We start from the raw sequence: 19,175 nt of genomic DNA, 5'->3' as shown, positions 1-19,175 counted from the left end.
AGAGAGAGTTACATCAGTGGAAAATTTTGGGGTGTTTTTGTTCATCTGCTGTACCAGTGAAAATGGTAGCCAGCCTTAAAAGTACAGTTTTAGTAATCATCACTGTCATCTAATGTGAGGGACTACACCTGAAAATTGTAGATCTGTATGCTTATAGTCAAGATATTCTTCTTAGTTGCCCTAGAATTACAATAATTGGGTGTCATTTCCAGAATTAGGAAATATGGAACGTTTTGAGCCCAGACTGCCTCTTCATCATGGCCCTGTGGGAATTGATTATTTAATCAGAACACACACACACACACACACACACACACACACACACACACAAGCCTGTTCAGCTATCTTAGTGAGGACCTTCATTGACATAATGGTTTCCCTAGCACCTTACCCTAACCATTAAAAATGAATGCCTAACCCTTACCCTAACCATAACCTAATTGTAACCCTGACACTAAAACCACATTTTGAGCCTCAAAAAGGCCTTCAAACTTGTGAGGACCGGTGAGTGTGTCCTCACAAGTGACTGTTGGTTCTCACAAGTATAGTAGAATGCAGATTTCGGTCCTCACAAAGATAGCTAGACAGGAACAGACACACACACAGTTTCAAATTGATACATTTTTTTTAAAAGTACTAAGAGAAGTCTATTTCACCAAGCGTATCCTCCTAGATAAACTGGGTCTGGAATTGTTTGCTTCATTTTGGCAGCTAGAATAGGTAACGTTGTGCACTGTTGCTGAAAAAGTTGCCACATGGAATTTAACAGCAAGAAAGTTCCTCCAGTTTAGTTCTGTTATTACAGGACTCTTTGGAAGGACCTGAATGGCAAATTTACTTCTACATTATAAAACAGTCAAAGATGAACTCCATATGTAAATGAATATGCAAAGATCTTTATTGTCAAATGAGGCCATACCGCACAAAAGAGAGTCATTGCCTTTCAGCTAATTCAGTGATTGCTGAGGTTGCTGATGAGTAAGTGTTAGGTTAGTCTCTGCAATTATTTTGCCATGTGGTTAAATGTCTGGCTTTCAGATTCTCTTTTGTGACTTGATTGGAGCTGAAATACCTCTCCATTTAAAAAATTCAAATTGCACAGTAAACATTCCCTATTTCCAGTTAAACAGCTAGGCATACAAAAGAAGTGATGCAAAATATGTTTGTATGGCTTTCATTTTTAGGCAGCTAGAAGCTGCATGATGTGTCGTGGAATGCCACGGGAATAACATGTACTCTGTGTATACATTTCAAGTTACACCCATAAGCTAATAAGTCGTTTTGAAACTTAAAAATAAGCTCACATCTCGGGTCTCAGACAGTACTGAGAAAAAGCCATAAATTCAAGAATTTGAATTCATTAAAATTTCGTAGAGATATCTTGATTGTAATTTTCTTCTCCAAGTCCAGATTCGTATTAGTGTAATCTGAAAATACTCATTTTTATGATTCTAGTTTTCTTTGTGAGAACTGACAGCATATACAAACTTTTCTTCAATGCGATTTCCAGAATAAAAGAAATTATTGAACTTTCCATGCAGTAAGTGTAATAAGTTACATTATCTTCTCTCACTGAGGCAACTTTGAAATATAAAGTGCTCTAACACTGGAAAGGGGATCAGATAATTAACTGAAAATGAGTTGCTGCTTATTTTACCAGATAACAGGATACTGGCTCTTTTACCTTTTTCACTCACTTTAATAATTTTAGTACCTTGACCCTTTGACTGCTAAGATGTGGATAGCTTTAGCTTGTTTTGTTGTTGTTGTTTTCCACACTGGTACCCTAGGGACTCTACTTTGGCAGATTTTGTGTCTTCATTGACAGTAAAGAGCCTTCATGCTAACAATATGTTAGCATGTGGCTGTAAGTGTGCATGACTATTTGTCTTGAGAAATCAGAGGGTCACCTCCTGATCACTGATATGAGCCAATTCCAGTCCCTGGGCAGTTGATTGGTGTATCTCTACAGTTTTGTTGGGCTGCAGCCTATAAGTCGATGATTTGACTCATCAACTGGATCAAAGTTTTTGTTTACAACTTTTTAAATCAATCTAAACTGGTTTAAGCAGAAATCACATGGACTTCAATGCTCTTTAATCCGTCAGTTTGAATGAGGTGGCGTCATGTGTAGCAGAACTAAGCTGTGGATCTGTAGCTTTGGGTTGCTTCAAGCTGCTTACACTGAAACTAAATAGAATTCCAACTTTTTATTCACTGCCGTAGATGTAGATGAATTAAATCACTTTTACTGAAATGCTCTAGTGTAGCAGTTAGCCAATTGAATGACATAATGAAAATATTCTGAGAGAGTTCAGTGGTTTGTTTTGCAATTCACCATGAAAAGTCAGAGAATTTGGTGTTACAGTGACTCTTTAGCCTGTTGCATTTCATGTTTTTTCTTTATTTTTATGACTATTTACTAGGGCTGGGCGATATGACCCAAAATTCATATCTCGATATTTTTTAGCTGGATGGCGATATAAGATATATATCTCTATTTTTTTTAAGCCATAAAATAAGAACAAAAAGAGAGTTCTTAGTCAAAGCTGTGTCCCAGATGTCACACAGGCACTTTTATTAACATACAGCACAGATGTACATGAAAAATTACTCAAAATTAAATTATGAGCATTTATTAAATAATAATGCTCCATAAATAAAAGAAAACAATTTTGTTTTTGTGCTAAACAAAGAGCTCACAATTGTGCAGTCAAAATGTAAACTAAAAGACGCTGAGCGTAATAACAAAGACAGACAGATTTCACAGCTGCTCTGTTCCCGAGTTTTACTGTGTGACTGATAGCCTGGAGTTTGAAATCCACTTCATAACCACGTCTCTTACAGGTGCCATTTATGGTCCTTATACACACACAATACGGTAATATTACGTTGAAGCACAGTACGTATCACTCCGCGAAGCTCCTCGGTAGCCGTAATGCGCCGACAATCTATCAAGCGGTGCAGCTCCGTAGCTTACCAAAGTCGTACTCAAACATTTTTGACAGATTGCTGAGCGCCGTGTACCACATAAAATCGGTTCGCGGCCATCAAGCACAACCAGAATTCATACATAAGGCGCGCTATCAACTTTTGAGAGAATGAAAGGATTTTAGGGTTAGCTCGTTAGCACGTTGACGCCGTCCAGCCCCACGCATAGGGCGATGCGCAGTAACTCGTTAACGGAGATTTGCCATGTCCATCTTGTCGCTGCCTGCACGTGAAGCGATGGGGGAGGAGGGGGAGTTGTCTTCAGTGAAGGCGAGGCGGAGTAACGTTGCGTAGAGACAAAAGTGGACGAAAGACAGGCAAACTTGCGGCTCCACAACTATAATTATAACGTAACATAGACTATATCGATATAAAGGATATTGTCACATCTTATATCTCGTATAAAATTATATCGATATGTTTTAAAAACTCGATATATCGCCCAGCTCTACTATTTACATTGTAGATTCTCACTGAAGGCATTATAATGTAGTAAACAAAAAAAAAACAACAACTCAATGTGAAATAACTCAAAGCATGTTTGATATTGTAGAGTCTTCTAAGTAGCGATCCTTTGCTTTGATTGCTGTTTTGCACACTCTTGGCATTTTGTTGATGAGCTTCATAAGGTAGTCAGCTGAAATGGTTTTCCAACAGTCTTGAAGGAGTTCCCAGAGATGCTGAGTATTTATTGACCCCTTTGCCTTCACTCCATCTCATCCCAAACTATCAGAGCACAAAGATCTGATTTGTACAGTCTCCTCTGAACAGTTGATGTAGAGATGAGTCTGCTACTCGAACTCTGTGTGGAAATTATCTGGGCTCTAATCTAAGGTGCTGTTAACTTGCGATTTCTGAGGCTGGTGACTCTGATGAATTTATCCTCAGCAGCAGAGGTGACTCTTGGTCTTCCTTTCCTGGGATGGTCCTCATGTGAGCCAATTTCGTCGTAGCGCTTTTTGGTTTTTGTGACTGCACTTGGGCACACGTTTGTTTTTTAGCAATTTTCCAAACTGACAGACCTTCAGTTCTTAAAGTAATAATGGCCTGTGGTTTCTGTTTTTTTAAATACCTTATTTTTGGCCTTTTTCAGCTTTATTGTACAGAACAGTGAAGAGTGATGGGAAAGCAGAGGGAGAGAGAGAAAGGGGAAGACCTGTGGTAAAGGGCCGCGGGTCGGACTCGAACCCGGGCCAGATGCTTTCCGCCATGCAGCACCGCTCATCCCTGTGAGCTGAACTGGCACCTGTCCTTTACTTAGCTGATTGGTTGTTGCCATAAAATGTATTGTAACAGTTGTCAGATAGGTTGGTACATAGCTGACAACCCTGACTTCTGCACAACACAACTGATGGTCCCAAGCCCATTATTATGAAATTCCACAAAGAAACCTTGTCAAGGCACACCTGTGAAGTGAAACCATTTCAGGCATAACTGCATCATGAAGCTCATTGAGAAAAGGCCATGGGTTTGCAGTGCAGTCAACAAAGCAAAGGGTGGCTACTGCCAGAAATCTAAAATATAACACATTTATTATCATTTTTTTTTCATATATTTGACTGGTAGTCTATGTATACTCAAAAAAAATTTATTATCATAAATATCATTAAAAGTTGTTGTGGGTCATTTAATTAAAAAAAATAATATTGCGCATATTTTATAGCATGAATATTGCAGTGAACCGTTGGTACCATGCCTAGAGTGGCAAGCTATACCACTGCAGAAACTTAAGGCTAACCTATTTTGCATGAACATAAAATTGAACACTAATAATTAAATGAAAGAAGTGAAGAATATCTGTCAGAGGTAAAGGAAAAAGCATTGGTAAAATAAGTATAAATAGAGCCACCGTAAAAGACTACTTTGTGTTATTTGAGTTGCTTCAATGGCTTAGTCACTGGTTTCATCATCACTGGTTATTACAGAACCTTCCTTAGCCATATCCTAGTGGAATTATTAAACTCTCTTTGGAAAAAGCTTTTTTGGTTTAAAAAAAAAAGTGCTGCTGACTTTGTGCAGATTGGCCACATTAATCTAGAAAGCAGAGAGAGGATTAATTAACATGGACACTCAACTGGTTTAATTTGACTGAAAAATGATTGTAGAGCACTGACTAAGAATAATCTTGTTTTTATTTGGATTTCTCTCTTCAGATGTTTTATTTGTTGTAGGCCGCTGTGCTGCTGCAAATTTGATTAAAATTTATGTCTACGTATTTCTTTTTCATTATTATTTCATTACTGTGATAAGTCATATTAATAGATTTGCATGTTAGCCCTAGCGGGGGTGTGTGTGTGTGTGTGTGTGTGTGTGTGTGTGAGAGAGATGTATTCCTTTAGTCTTTTTCATTATTTATTCCAACGCTAGATAAGTCAGATCAATGCAGACATAAGTGAGAGCTTAATAACTTTGGTGATCTTTTAATTTTTTATATTGTGCCAGCATCAGGTGCATTTTAAGTTTACCTGCTATTATTGTTGAGCACAAAAGCTTGCTATGACAAAGTCCAGCATCACAGAGATGCTAGCATGTCTAGCTGTGTTCACACAGCCCTGAGTTTTTGTAGACTTGACTGATGTGTCTTTTACTCCTCTTACTTTGTAAATGTAACTTATTTGAAAAGCATGGAACATTTGAATAAGACCAACCACGTGGCCCAAAGCAGGCATTTATTACTGATGTTTATGTTATTACTACTTTGTAATATGCCAAATGCATTCAAGTGGCAATAATGCTGACTTGTTCAAATGAGTAAAAAGATTTTTTGCTGTCCTTTTAAGCCGGTCTACATGAAAATGATGCAGACCAACTGCTTATCCTTGTTTGCCACTTTGGATGTTTCAGCTCATGGACTCAGTAAATCACAATGACTAGTCAGAAAAATCTGAAGACACTCTACTCCTGCCAACCCCCATGAATATATGAGCATCAGCTCAGAATTTGCAAAGCTAGCTGGATTAAAGATGTGAGAAGAAGCTGATCCGAGTGTTTAAATGTGCTGGACGCTCAGTAATGACATGTAAATCTAATTTTTTTTTGTCTCTTGTTGTGTGCAGATACATGGGCATTGGCCTGTCTGCTCAGGGAGTCAACATGAACAGACTGCCTGGTGAGTACAACTTGAATAATGTCATTGTATTATAACCAGTAGGAGGCTGAAAAGAGAGACCTTTTTTTTTTTTAGATATATTGATGAATATATTATAGTCAAGGTAGCACAGTGGTGCAGTGGCTAGCAAGAAGATGCAAGGTTTGAATATCCTGCTCTGAAATTGTCTTTATTTCAAAGGCATGAATGTTAGGTTGATTGATTGATGAGTCTAAATTGGCAGAAGATGTAGTGGTGTGTGTGTGGCTGTCTGTCTCTTTACTTTAGCGATGGACCAACAACCTGTCCAGAGTGTACTCTGCTTTTCACCTTGAGACGGCTGGGATGTGTCCCAGCTAAGATGCATAACCAGTTAGGAAAATGGATGGATGAATGTTATAGTGGGCGTATAGCTGTCAGAATATCTAATGAAAAGATGGTAGGCCTACAATTTGGCGTCTGTGTTAGAAGTAGTTAGCAAAATAGGGTTAAATAAGGATTCCCTAGTTTATTCAACAACTCATGGTATGGCAAGAGCGTCATCATGCCATTGTTCACCAACAACATTGGCTTGCTGATCTGATGCCAGCATTTCTGCCACTTAGCAGTCAGAGTGGACGGGTGCTTTGGCTGGCTGGGAAGATGAACATCCTGCGTCACTCTTTTTTTTTTTTTTTGTTCCATTTTGATTACACACAGCACAGTACACTCAATACAATGAAGCAGCTACAGAGGGGCTTTCCAAAACCTTGAACCTTTCTAATTACTTACTGGCGAACAGCCTTAACCCACAGCCCTTACAGGCTTAGATTACAATCAAAGACTAACACTGTTTACTTTAGCCTTGTTTCTATTTTCTCATGTATATTGCAAACCCTGGTAAAGAGTTCATTATTAGGAAATTGAGATATTTTTAGAGTTAAAGTAGCAGTGGAGATAATGTGGATGCATGTGTGGAGGGAATATACTAAAGGTGGATGAAAGGGATGAAGAAGAAATTGATTTTTGAGGATAAATCAGAAGCTGGAAAAGTACCAACATTTCTGAGATGCAGGAATGAAAACAGGTGGAGATGATGATGCTCAGGGTTTCTGCCGTAATTAGATGCAGTTTGTCTGACGGCTGCAGTAGAGAACATGTCAGGACATGATAATGAGCTGTCATACAGATCAGTAACATGTCAGGACATGTTACTGAGCTGTCATACAGATCAGTGACAGATGACGTGGACTTATTGCACCCTCGTGGTGATCCACCTATTACTTTGTAATGACAGATTGCTCGGTTTGTATTTTATGTAGAGTTTATTTTTGGTCCAGAGCCTTAGCCAACACCCAGTGAAATTACTACTATATGCAAAGATTTCAATGACTGGGTTTTGTGTCAGTCTAAGGGTGTCCTCATAGGCAGTTTCACCTTACATCATGTATTATGGGGCTTTCAGATAATAAAGAAACTGCAGTGATTGGACCCTTTTTAAAAACATTAAAAAAACAATTGTACCCATCTTGCATTTGGTTTAGCTCAGTTACCTCTCAGTTAAATCTAGTTCTTCAAGCATAGACAGTACCATTGTACTCATGGCAAACACAGAAATCCCCCCCGCTGGTTACTCAGAAGAATGCAGGTTTAAAGCATTTGCGTGTTGGCTTCACTTTTTCGACACAGAAGATAGGTAGATGGCCATAGTTTGCATGGAACATGCCGACTTGTCTGGCCAACTACCTGCCAAGCCACAGTGGAAGTTTAAAAAGTGCAATGCAAACCAGAAACAGAGAATGCTTACCTTCAGAGTAAAAGTTGTGCCTTACCACTGCAACCAACACATTCCAAAATGTACAGCTTTTACTTTGAAAGTGAATGGTTACCCCAACCACAAGAAGGCTTTCATTGATTGATAGCCAGCAACTTCCAGTAGCCACTTGCCAACCAGTTAGTGAATACACATTTTTCTCTACTTTGAATGCTGAGCTCATAAACTGGTCTCTAGGCCTGTGTGACTGGAGCCTATTCTGTCTGTGACTTCAGTGCAGTGGTTATATTGTTACGGTGATGACATGTCACGTAATGTACATTTCTGGTCAGCCCACAATGAAAATCATCATTACTCACTGAATTTTCCACCAGTTTTCACCTAGCTTAGTATTTATTTCTATCGAGAAGAATTCGATTCCTACAATAAAGATGAATAAAGTTGTGGAGAATTACACTTGCAGCTTTAATGAAATCAGTTGTTTATAAAAATCTCCTACTCAACAAATCAGTTGTCTTACACTTCTGCTAACTTTGTTTACTTGTGTGAACAGCTCAGACAGCGGTCACTTCTATAATTCCGAGAACAAAGGTGCTGCTATAAAGATTTGATAAGAAACAAGCCTTTGTCTGCTAACACATAAACATTTTATTGTCTAAATGCTGTACATAGACAGTAGGCAATGCATTCATATGGGAGGTCAACATATCAGTTTTATTCCTTGTCCTCCACTTTTCCACTGATTATTTTGTATTGTTTTGTTTTATCTGGACGTGTGTTAATGGTCCAGCAACCTCGGGTGACACAGGGGGAAACATAGTGGCCACTTAGCTGCCGATAACCTCACTTAAGCCCCTTCCCTCTCCCCAACCAGTGAGAACATGTATGTGCTTCCACCAATCATATCCTGTGGTTTTCAGGGCCCGTGTGGGGCTATTTGCTTATTGAATGGTTAAGATCTGTGCGGTGGCTGAGGTTTGTGGAATGCTGTGGAGGCTGGTGGCAGCCAGTTCAGCAGAGTCTAGATGCACACATACACAAAGATCCCTCATTCTCCTCTCTTCTTGATTCGCATGTGTTAGACGTCACACAAAGCCCCGGAACAATGTGGAAAAGCGTTGCATGGATGGATGCTTTTTTCACAACTGGTTACAGATCAGTTATGAAAGTATCTTTTGTAACTAGGATTTTACTACAGATGGTGTGTAGCCCTGGTACACAGATTACTGATGATTGCCTTAACTCGGACTAACTCGGCGTATTTGTGTGCCAGTGTGTGTTTGTCCCAAACTGTGGAGATTTATCTCTGTGTGTCCTGGGCTTCGCTGATTGCATCTCTCAGTGTTTATGTTTGTTCCCACTCATCTGTGCATCTGTGCACACTTTCACAGCATGCTGCACATGTTGTGTGTGTGCTGGTGAAGTGTATAATGTTCTATATGTGCTGTGAGTATATGTATGGTGATTGTGAAGGTGTCTTTGTGCAAAGATGTGTTTCTGTTATTTTAATTTTGAATGGAGATAATATTAGACATTCCGGTTATTTTAATGCAATAGAACTGAGCCCACGAACTGCAGCATCCAAAATGATCAAACTGCTAAATTAACACTTATTTGTCAAATACTGAATATGACATCCTTAAGCAAGGTTGTTGTATTTAACTTTTCTAGTTTTTGCTAGTAATGGCAAAAAACACCCGAATCAGACCTGCGAAAATGAAAATCTTGCACTCAGAAATTCTTCTTGAGTTAAAGCGCTGAAGTGTTATATAAGTTCCCTGTGAGGTGGAATTACCATCATAAATCATAAGATTCAAAACTAAGTTTTGAAAGCTATGGTCTTGAAATTGCTATGCTGAATAGCACACTTTCCTGGTTTCATTTATCCTGTTAAAACTCTGTCTGATGGGGTGACCTGATGGTTGATTGTCTAGGGCACACACCACTTTCTAAAAAATGCTCTCAGCAACTGACTCTCTGCTCAACCTTTGCTGCATGACTTTGCCCTGTCTGCTTTACAAAAAACACTTTTCTAGTCTGTCTCTGCTGCATCTCTTTAATGAAAGGCAAAGTGCTAAAAAAAATATCTTAAAAAAAGAAAACCTGTCAGATGTACCAGAGTTCAAAGCTGAAACTGAAGATTCAAGCATCTCTGAAAAGTCTGTTAAAAGAGCGAGTATTTCATGCTTGTAAAGTTTCAGATCTTTGAAGATGCATCTTTATAGAACTGCAAATATTCTAAGTTAGGGATTTTCTATTTTCAGAGGAGAGAAATTTTAACCAGGGCCAGAGGAAAAGCCCAAGAAAGTTAATAAATATATGTTTGTCAATTGGTTTCTTCTTTTTTTAAAAAAAAAATTCTTAACTGCTCAGAAATGAAAGTAAAATCAGTGTTGTGTAGGTATTACTTGTGTCCTCACTGCCGGCAGGAGCTACCTTGGGTCATGTGGTTCTGTGGTTTTCTTTACATCACAACTGTGGATGTTCATTTTTTATGGGATCTGGAACTACACATAAATCATATTATTTTCCTGTTTTGATGTAAAATATAAATTTTTATAAAATTATTGGATTTGAAATAAATTTTGTGAAAGGTGAGTTCAGATTTTACTCGAGTAAGTAAAAAAACTGGGGCACTGTGTAAAATGTTAATAAACACAGAATACAGTAATATGCATGATAGAAGATTAAACTTGCGTGTTAAAAAAATTATATCAAATGTTTAATGATACCAACACATCCTTAAAAACTTAGGACGGGGCTTTGTTTTCCACTGGGTAGCATCCCCTCTCCTTTTAACAACAGTCCGTACACATTAACTGAGGATCAGCTGCTGGACTGAAGATATGGACTATAAACAAGCCAATTTTTCACCTGGACTCTTCTACTATGAATCCAGTATGTGGCTTAGCATGGTCTTGCTGAATTATGAAATACCTTTCCTAAAAAAGACACATTTTTAGATGGGAGCGCATGTTTCTTTAAAACCTGTATATATCTTTCAGCATTAATGTCTTTCCACATGTGCAAGCTGCCAATTCCATAGTCAGTAATGCATTTCGTCACAGTCAGATATAAGTTTTGACCTTAGTGCTGGTAACAAGTTGGATGGTCATTTTTCTATTTAATCAGAAAACATGGCATTCATGTTGCTGCCGTCATTTTCAAAACAACCTAATTTTTTCATGAAATAATAACATATCTCTGTTTAATTTTTCAGATGTGTTATAGGTTTATGAGATCTGCAATTTACTGCATTCTTTTTATTTACATCTTACACAGCATCCCTTTTTTTTATGGTTATACATCAAAAATGTAATAAAGTACTGTCCTTGTGTATGTGTTTGTGCGTCCTGTGATAGTACAATGTTCTCCACTGCTGACCTCTGTGCCTGATCCTGCTGTGGAGGCCTGCCCATTTCATTAGCATGTTGGAGCAGCGAGCCTGGCTTTAGAGGCAATATCCCTGTCAGCAGATTAATCTAATACCTCACCGCGCACACACACACACACACACACACACACACACGTATATACACTTATGCACAAAAAACACATGGAGGGACAGAGGACAATATGTGTTGTGTAAGTTGAAAGAAATGCCCCAATGCACAGGATACAGATACAAAGATGCATGTCCAGCTGAGCCTAGTACTTTATGACATGCTCACAGATACACATGTGCACATACAAGTACGCATCTAATATCTCGGCTCACCCATGACCTACTTTTCCTAACCCTGCTTTGCTTTTTGGCAACAACATGTAAGCTGCAAGTGAGGAGAAACACAACAGAGCTGAAGCTGAACACAGTCCAGTTCAGGTCACTTTCAGGGTGCTCAGTTCACGGTGAGCCATTCATGCAAAACTTAAGGTTTCATTGAGTTAAAGTCAAGGTCTGATTTTGTGAAGTTTACCGATTTCCCTTGTGCTATAGAAGAATACTTCCATATAACTTTAGATCAAATCTGTGCAATTAACCAGACAGCTGATATGAATTCACTCGGGCAAAGAGGCGAAGATCTATGTAACTTTCTCACTCAGACAGTATGAGACTGCATTTTAGCTTTGGAAGAGATACAGGAATTAATAACAGATCGATACTAGTATCATTTTATTTGTCTTAGACAGGCAGGATAATACAGACATGTCATCCTATATGGTCGTTTTACATCCTCTCAAAGAGCGGTATAGAATTATTTAGGTTAAACTGTACTTTATGGTGGTTGCATCTTGCAGTCTGTAGCACTCCATACTGTGCCAAGCTGTGTGTAAAGCTTATACCTTTATTTTGAAGGGTCATACGGGTTGTTATTGCCTTGGATTATTGGCTTTGCTGGTCCCACTTTTGTCAGTTATACTGTACCACTTTATTTTATTGGTGTTTACTTGTGTAATGATTCCAAACAACACGTAAAACATAAAAACAAGAACATTTTTAATAGGAATGTACTGAAGCACATTTTCAGCAAGTTGTCCGGTAGCACACTGGGTTAACTAGTGCAGAGCTTCCCAAATTGTGGGGCCCTCCCCCTAGGGGGGGTGCAGAGCCATTGCGGGGGGGCGTGGTATGAAAAGGGGAAAACAAAAACGCTTGGACACTGCTAGCACGAGGCGCCCACTCAAACGCAAAGCAGGAGATGAAGCATCGCTGAATATGTTTCCAAACCAACTTCATTCGAAGCCAAAGACTAGAAAATATGGTGAAGCATATCTTCCCTTTGGCTTCACCTGCACAAGTGCCGAGGTAGGTCTCCCCTGCAGAATTGTGTTTCCCTTCGTGGGGAGCACGCGCTGGGCTCTGCACATCACGGACAAACAGTATCCCACATTCTTGATTTTTAGTTCACACACACTTGTTGTAATGACTAATTACTCCTGTCATTTTGGAGATGTTAGCTCTTTATACAGTAAAGTTACAGCTAGAGCTGGGCGATAGAACGATAACGATATGTATCGCGATATAACTTTTACTCGATAGAGAAATTAAACTATCGCGATAGACTTCGCCGCTCTTGTCCTCTTAAAAAAAAAAAAAAAAAAAAAAGGTCAGTCAATCCAAATTAAGTAGCACAGAGCCGAACCAATCACAGCCGCAGCGTCACTTGTTACGTACAGCACAAGTGCCAAGCCGCACGTGTGTTTGTTTGGGAGCAGCCAGCGGGTAATGGAGCCAGCGCGTAATGGAGGAAATGAGTGTGCCGACTAGAAAAATCAACCGAGCGTGACCGAAGAGAAAACAGATGATGGTTCCAACGCCGGAGAGATTGTCGAACGGAAGAGCCATAGAAGTTCCGTAGTGTGAAGGTATTTCGGCTATTTCAAGTCTGACAAAAAACAGAGTAGCGTGCACTGTAAATTGTGCCGAAAGCAAGTCTGGAAATACAATAAACTGGTGCATGCGTCACACTGCGCCACGTTATTGTTTCGGTGAAATGAATTTCTACAATACTGTTACTGTTAATTCTACTCTCTGCAGTGTTTAAATGCTTACATATACACACAGTTACTGTCCCTCCACACATACGACTCGGTTCTGCTTCTATGCCCCAGCTTTGTTTACTTTTTCCCACCGAGGCTTCTAGACTTCTGATTGGCCAACATTTCTGCACGGTTAGGAATCTAGCGCCACCTGCTGCTTTGGCATGTTCATAGCAGCGTTTTCCTTCATTTCTGCCTTTATGTGTGGATGGGATTATTTTTTAAAACGAAAATGGAAAATCTCAGTTTTCAAAAATACCCGTGTACGCGTGGACGTAGCCTCAGTCTCTGACTGGAAGCGCTAATTCGTCATTCGGCTTTTGTCAGACTAAAGTAACTGTTAAAACTGTTTGAAAAGCTAAGCTATACAACAAGGAGAGATTGAGAATTTCCTTTTAGTTCTCAGTTTATTTGATATTGACAAAAGTTAGTCAATTTTGTCTGTTCTTCTGTAAAACAAACTAAGATTTATTTTTAGAATTAATATTTTGTTTCTAAGTGGAATTGACAATTTAGTAGTCTGTTTCGTTTGTTCTATTTTGAAACTTAAACGCTTTAGCGGCTGCCTTTTGTGTAGTTTGTAATATTTGCCTTTATTTATCTGAAAAAGTCTCATGTTCCTTAAGTACATCTACCCTGTTGAACTTATTATGGGAAATAAATATTTAAATAAAAACAAGCTGCTGATTATTTCACATTTTACTTGTGAGCAACGGCACATTTAAATCTTACAAATATAGTTATTTGGCTTATATCGTGATAGATATCGTTATCGCCTGAAATGAAAAAAACATATCGTGATATGAAAAAATCTCATATCGCCCAGCTCTAGTTACAGCAGATACAAATAACATCAGGTCGTTCCTGCCACGATTTGTTCCCTTGGTTCAAATCACGGACAAACAGTATCCCACAGTTGTTTATGTTTTTGAACCCATTTTGCACAGAGAGGCATTTTGTGAAAAATGTATTGATAGCAATGTTGAATATTATTACACAGGGAAAAAAACAACTGCAGGTAAAATAATTACACCGTGATGCCTCTGCCTTTCTAAATGGAGGGACAGTAACAGAAACAGCTGTGTTTTCAAAAATACCCGTGTAGGTGTGGACGTAGCGTAAAAGAGTTAGTAGTTTATTTTATTACTACCTGTAATTTATTGCAGGTTACTTGTATTTGCTTAATTGTTTACTAAATGTTTGAGGGGGAAGGCGAACATTTTTCTTGTAAAACAAAGGGGGACCACGCAAAAAAGTTTGGGAACCACTGAACTAGTGCAAGTTTATCATCTAATAATTCTTATTGAATAGTTAGTACAGCTGATAACTGATGTGCATTGACAACATCATCCATGGTAGGATCAATTGCACTCTTAAAAATTTCCCTCAAAAGGGGAAACTCATCAAAGCAATCTTCTAATAAATAAAGTCATACAACCGTAGTTACTACCTTCATACCACATCTGTGAAGCATCTGTTTTTATGTTTATCTTTCAAAATAGAAGTGCTGATCTCCAACGTCTTCATTCTGAATTGTGGACTGGGCTGTGCCACTTCTCTTTCTATTATCCTGGTTGTGAATGAAGTAGAACAAACCACTGTATGAAATCTTCAGGTTTTCTTGGGCAATTTCCTATAGGGAATACCCATCATTTCTTAAAACATGTCTGATTGATTTAAGCAAAAAGCTGCTTTTTTAGGAGAATTTTAAGACTGTAATCAGACTCAAATTGTAGTTTTATCATGAAAAACTTGCATTAAGTTATTTTAACTGCAAGAACTTTGCTGGTAAAGTGGGATCCACGGTGTGTTAGAGACAAATGGGAAAGAGTATTTTTGAACAGGGCAGCTGTAGCAAGACAGGAACTAAATGGAGTGTCTTAGAAAGATGCAAGTCATAACACAGGTGCTTTAATACTAGTTGTAGATATTCATCTATACAACTGTCACGCTGGAGGCTGTTTTGAGAAAAGTGAATGTTTGACAATTACAAAATAAACAGATGACATATGGGTAGCGTTAACATTGATAATAGGTTATGAAATACCCAAGAACCCTGTGGTGCTATATTTGGCTACACACAAGAGCTGAGGTTGCAACAGAAGAGGCAGACTTGAGCAAAGTGGGAGTAACTGTCTGGACATTACTGATGAAATAAATGATGTGGAAAGACACAAAAAAGTGGACTCCCTAGAAAAATCCATTGCAATTGCAATTTAAAAACTATTACATGTGTAATAGTAATAATAGTTTTTAATAAAGGTTTCTGTAAAGTGTCCTTCACATATACTTTTTAGTGTTTCTTCTTGAATATTCCGAAAAACTGTGGAATATAGACTTACAGAAGTCTATGAGGTCAGCTGTAGACACACTAAAACATTTGGTTGCATGCCTGGGGTACTGGATCCTCCCAAGTGATCCCACGATGAGCCTAGAAGGCATAAGATGTGTCTTTTTGTGGTCCATAACAATGTATGTCAGCAACTGCTAGTCAATTTTAGTTGAAACCATCTTGTACTTAATATTTGATTCAGGATTGTCTTTTTCATTCTGTTATTTGGCACTATTATTTTTAGTGTGGTTACATTAGCCTCAACTGTAAATGCACTACTAATTAGCAAATGTTAGGTTTCTAATTCAGAAGCCTAAGATGCTAAATGTTTATAAATGTAGTTTGAAGCTTGTGGACATAGCTATAACTGTTGATGCTGTGTCACAAGAACATATTGCTTAATCCGAAGGGCTCTCAAGTCCAAATGAATCAGTTAATTGGAATGTGACCAACTGGTATTTTATTTCACTGGAAACATTATTTCACAATGGTAAAACAAGAGTGTATAAGAGGGATTAGGGATCAGTCATGCCTGTGTTTTCATACCACAACAAGCTGTATTGACTGTCTCCCCCATCCCTAGGACTCAAGTAGATGGCTTTTCTTTGTAAGTTTCTTAGCATGTTATTAGGAAATTTCTTGGGATGCACTGATACATGGGTCAAATATCAGTAATGGCTGATATTAGCCTTATTGACTGATATCAGCGTATAAGATGGTATTTACCGATAACAAAGGCAGATACATATCTGTTGTGTTAAATTTTCAGACTTTGTTGACTTGATACAAAGGATAAAAAAAAAAAATCTTTAAAAATAAAGATAACATCGGTTTCAGCTTTGGCTGTTGTTTTAAGCACCGTTATCAGCCTGGAATTTAACACTCTGCTTATCTGTAGAAATTCCAGATCTGTAAAAACTTGAAAAATATCAACAAATATAGAATTTATTGCACTGTATGCTAAGTTCTTACTCATTTGCCTTAATAAGCTACCAGTGACTCACCTTTGTTGTATACACATGCATCACTACCAGCAGGAACAAGAAATTGGTTTATGTAATTAGTACATCATGAGATCTTCCTCTCTTCCCCTGGTGCCCTTTAGTCTTCTGGTGCAGCCTCCTGTGCTGCTGTTCCTGTTGGCAGTGACTCACCAGTTTCTTTACACAGACAAAGTCCTCCTGCTGGCCATCCGGGAGGACGGCCTGCAGACTCAGAAAGTGTCAGTTTTTATGAGCCGCCTTGTAGGCAGCGGCAGTCAGATGGGAAAATTTGAGTTGCTGAAGTCAATGAGTAACTGTCTTCCTTCCTGTTAGCAGTGACCTCAAGCAAGCCACTTCACCCCAGCTGCTTATACTTTTCATACTGAGCTGCTCCCAATTTATGCGTGCAGCAGTAAGACTGTGTGTTTGTCACCGAGGTTTTGATTACTGACACGTTTTTCACATGGTTCAAGTATGAGATGCAAGAACTAATCTTAATCCTTGTCCTATTTTAGGATGGGACAAGCACTCATACGGTTACCATGGAGATGACGGACACTCCTTCTGCTCCTCCGGGACCGGCCAACCATACGGGCCGACATTCACCACGGGTGATGTAATTGGCTGCTGCGTCAACCTCATTAACAACACTTGCTTTTACACCAAAAATGGCATCAGTTTAGGTTGGTGTACATGTTAAGATCCTTTTATTTTAAATTAATTGATAGAATGTCATTTAGCATCAACTGGAACCAATGTGTGTGTACGTTCTTAACTCTAACTGGATTTGTCTTTCTGTCCTTTAGGTGTTGCCTTCACAGACCTCCCCGTAAGTATTCATTATAGCCATGTTTTCCCATCATAACCCTTCAGCACTTTCCTTTTATTAATAAGCCCAATTTTAATAATTTTTGTTTCGTGTAAGTGATATCAACTGTGCAGCTGCCCATCTAATTGCAGTTTATTTTGCCATTTGGGGTCAGAAACCCTTTCTGTGTTTTTGGATCCAGTGGCTGATATGACTGGAATGTTTCAAAAAGGAAAGATTGGTTTAAACTAGACTACAGTCTCCACAGTTCAAAGTAGCTGTACATGCAGAAACCAAACAGGATCTAACCCAAGCAGCCTTCATCTGAGTGCTGATGTTAGTTTCATATCCTGTTAGTGGGTTGTTTTTTTGTCTTTTGCAAAAACCAACAAACAGCTGTTTGTCCAGTGACTCTTGTCTATTATGGAACCCGAGGTATTCCATAACAAAAGTGCTTTTGATGACATTTGATTTTGGGACAACCCAAAATCAAGTTTATGTATTTTTACCCATGTAGATCGTTTTGGTGTGGGTTACTCAGTTAGCAAGTTTTTAATTTTGTAAAACAAATTTGCACTTTGTGGTCTTTAATGCACAAAAATACATTTGGGGAACTCTGCATTAATATGTCTTTTCAAAAACTGTGACCAAGTTACATCAAAAGTCCACAGACTTTGTTTTGAGCAGTTTCATGTAAGAACTATTTCGATTGTTTACAGCCACTAAAATACAGACGTGTGCAGCTAGTTAGCATTAAAGCTCCGCCTAAGAGAGACACCATCAGTGTTTCTATCCTGTCACAATTTAACTGCCATGAACAGCTCATCACACATCACAGAGTTGGTGGGTATACACCCAATTCCAAAACAGATGGGACGCAGTGTAAAATGCAAATAAATATGAAATGCAGTAAATTGAAAATCATATAAACCCATATTTTATTCACAACACAACACTTAAAACATGTGAAATGTTTAAATTGACAAAATGCACCATTTTGAATTAGATGGTAGCAACACCTCTCAAAAAGTTTGACATGGCCATGTTCCACTGCGTGGCATCCCTTCTTCTTTTAGCAACAGTCTGAAAACTGAGGAGGAATATTGTCCCAATCTTGTCTGATGTAGCATTCAAGGTGCTGGATCTTCTGTGTTGATTTTTTTTTATTCACCAAATGTCACCAAAAAGTTGATTCTGTTCATCTGGACGTAGCGTTTTGTGGGAGAAACGTTTCGTCACTCATCCAAGTGACGTCTTCAGTCTCAGCTGACTGCAGGTTTCCCCAGTCTTATAAACAACCTCCCAGCGCATTGTTCCTTCAGTGGGCTGGTTTCAGTCATTATGCAAATGTACTGTTTATAAGATTGAGGAAACCTGCAGTCAGCTGAGACTGAAGACGTCACTTGGATGAGTGACGAAACGTTTCTCCCACAAAACGCTACGTCCAGATGAACAGAATCAACTTTACTTTCCTGGATAATTGAGAATGCATCAAGACGCAATTCACCAAACGTGTTAAGTTTTTGAACTAAAGACAGGCCACTATAGAGTTTCAACACTGCCCCTTGCGCACAAAGATTTCACCAGATTTCCTCAATTTTTTGATATATTGTCAGTCTTTGGAATTTTACATTGAGGAATATTATTCTGAAAATGTTCCATAATTTGTTCAAACAGTTTTGATGCTCATTTTATACCCAGTCGTGTTACTGACTTCTTGCCAATTAATCAAATTATTT

At 38.6% G+C, this 19,175-nt stretch overlaps 1 protein-coding gene across 1 annotated transcript in view; it reads left to right on the top strand.

Annotated features, from left to right (window-relative positions):
• ranbp10 (RAN binding protein 10) overlaps positions 1 to 19,175 on the top strand; it is a 42,851-nt gene that overhangs the window by 11,918 nt on the left and 11,758 nt on the right. Inside the window, exons 3-5 of the mRNA XM_086301694.1 lie at positions 6,048 to 6,100; positions 17,144 to 17,311; positions 17,435 to 17,457. Of these exons, the coding sequence (XP_086157820.1) occupies positions 6,048 to 6,100; positions 17,144 to 17,311; positions 17,435 to 17,457 (244 nt within the window). The remainder of the gene's footprint in view (positions 1 to 6,047; positions 6,101 to 17,143; positions 17,312 to 17,434; positions 17,458 to 19,175) is intronic.

The sequence above is a fragment of the Aulonocara sp. 'chitande type north' Nkhata Bay genome, linkage group LG7, assembly GCF_057382095.1.
Source record: "Aulonocara sp. 'chitande type north' Nkhata Bay isolate Kocher_YH1m ecotype deep benthic linkage group LG7, A_spYH_male_GT1.1, whole genome shotgun sequence".
NCBI classification, from domain to species: Eukaryota; Metazoa; Chordata; class Actinopteri; order Cichliformes; family Cichlidae; genus Aulonocara; species Aulonocara sp. 'chitande type north' Nkhata Bay.
This window is presented reverse-complemented; position numbering and strand designations above follow the sequence as displayed.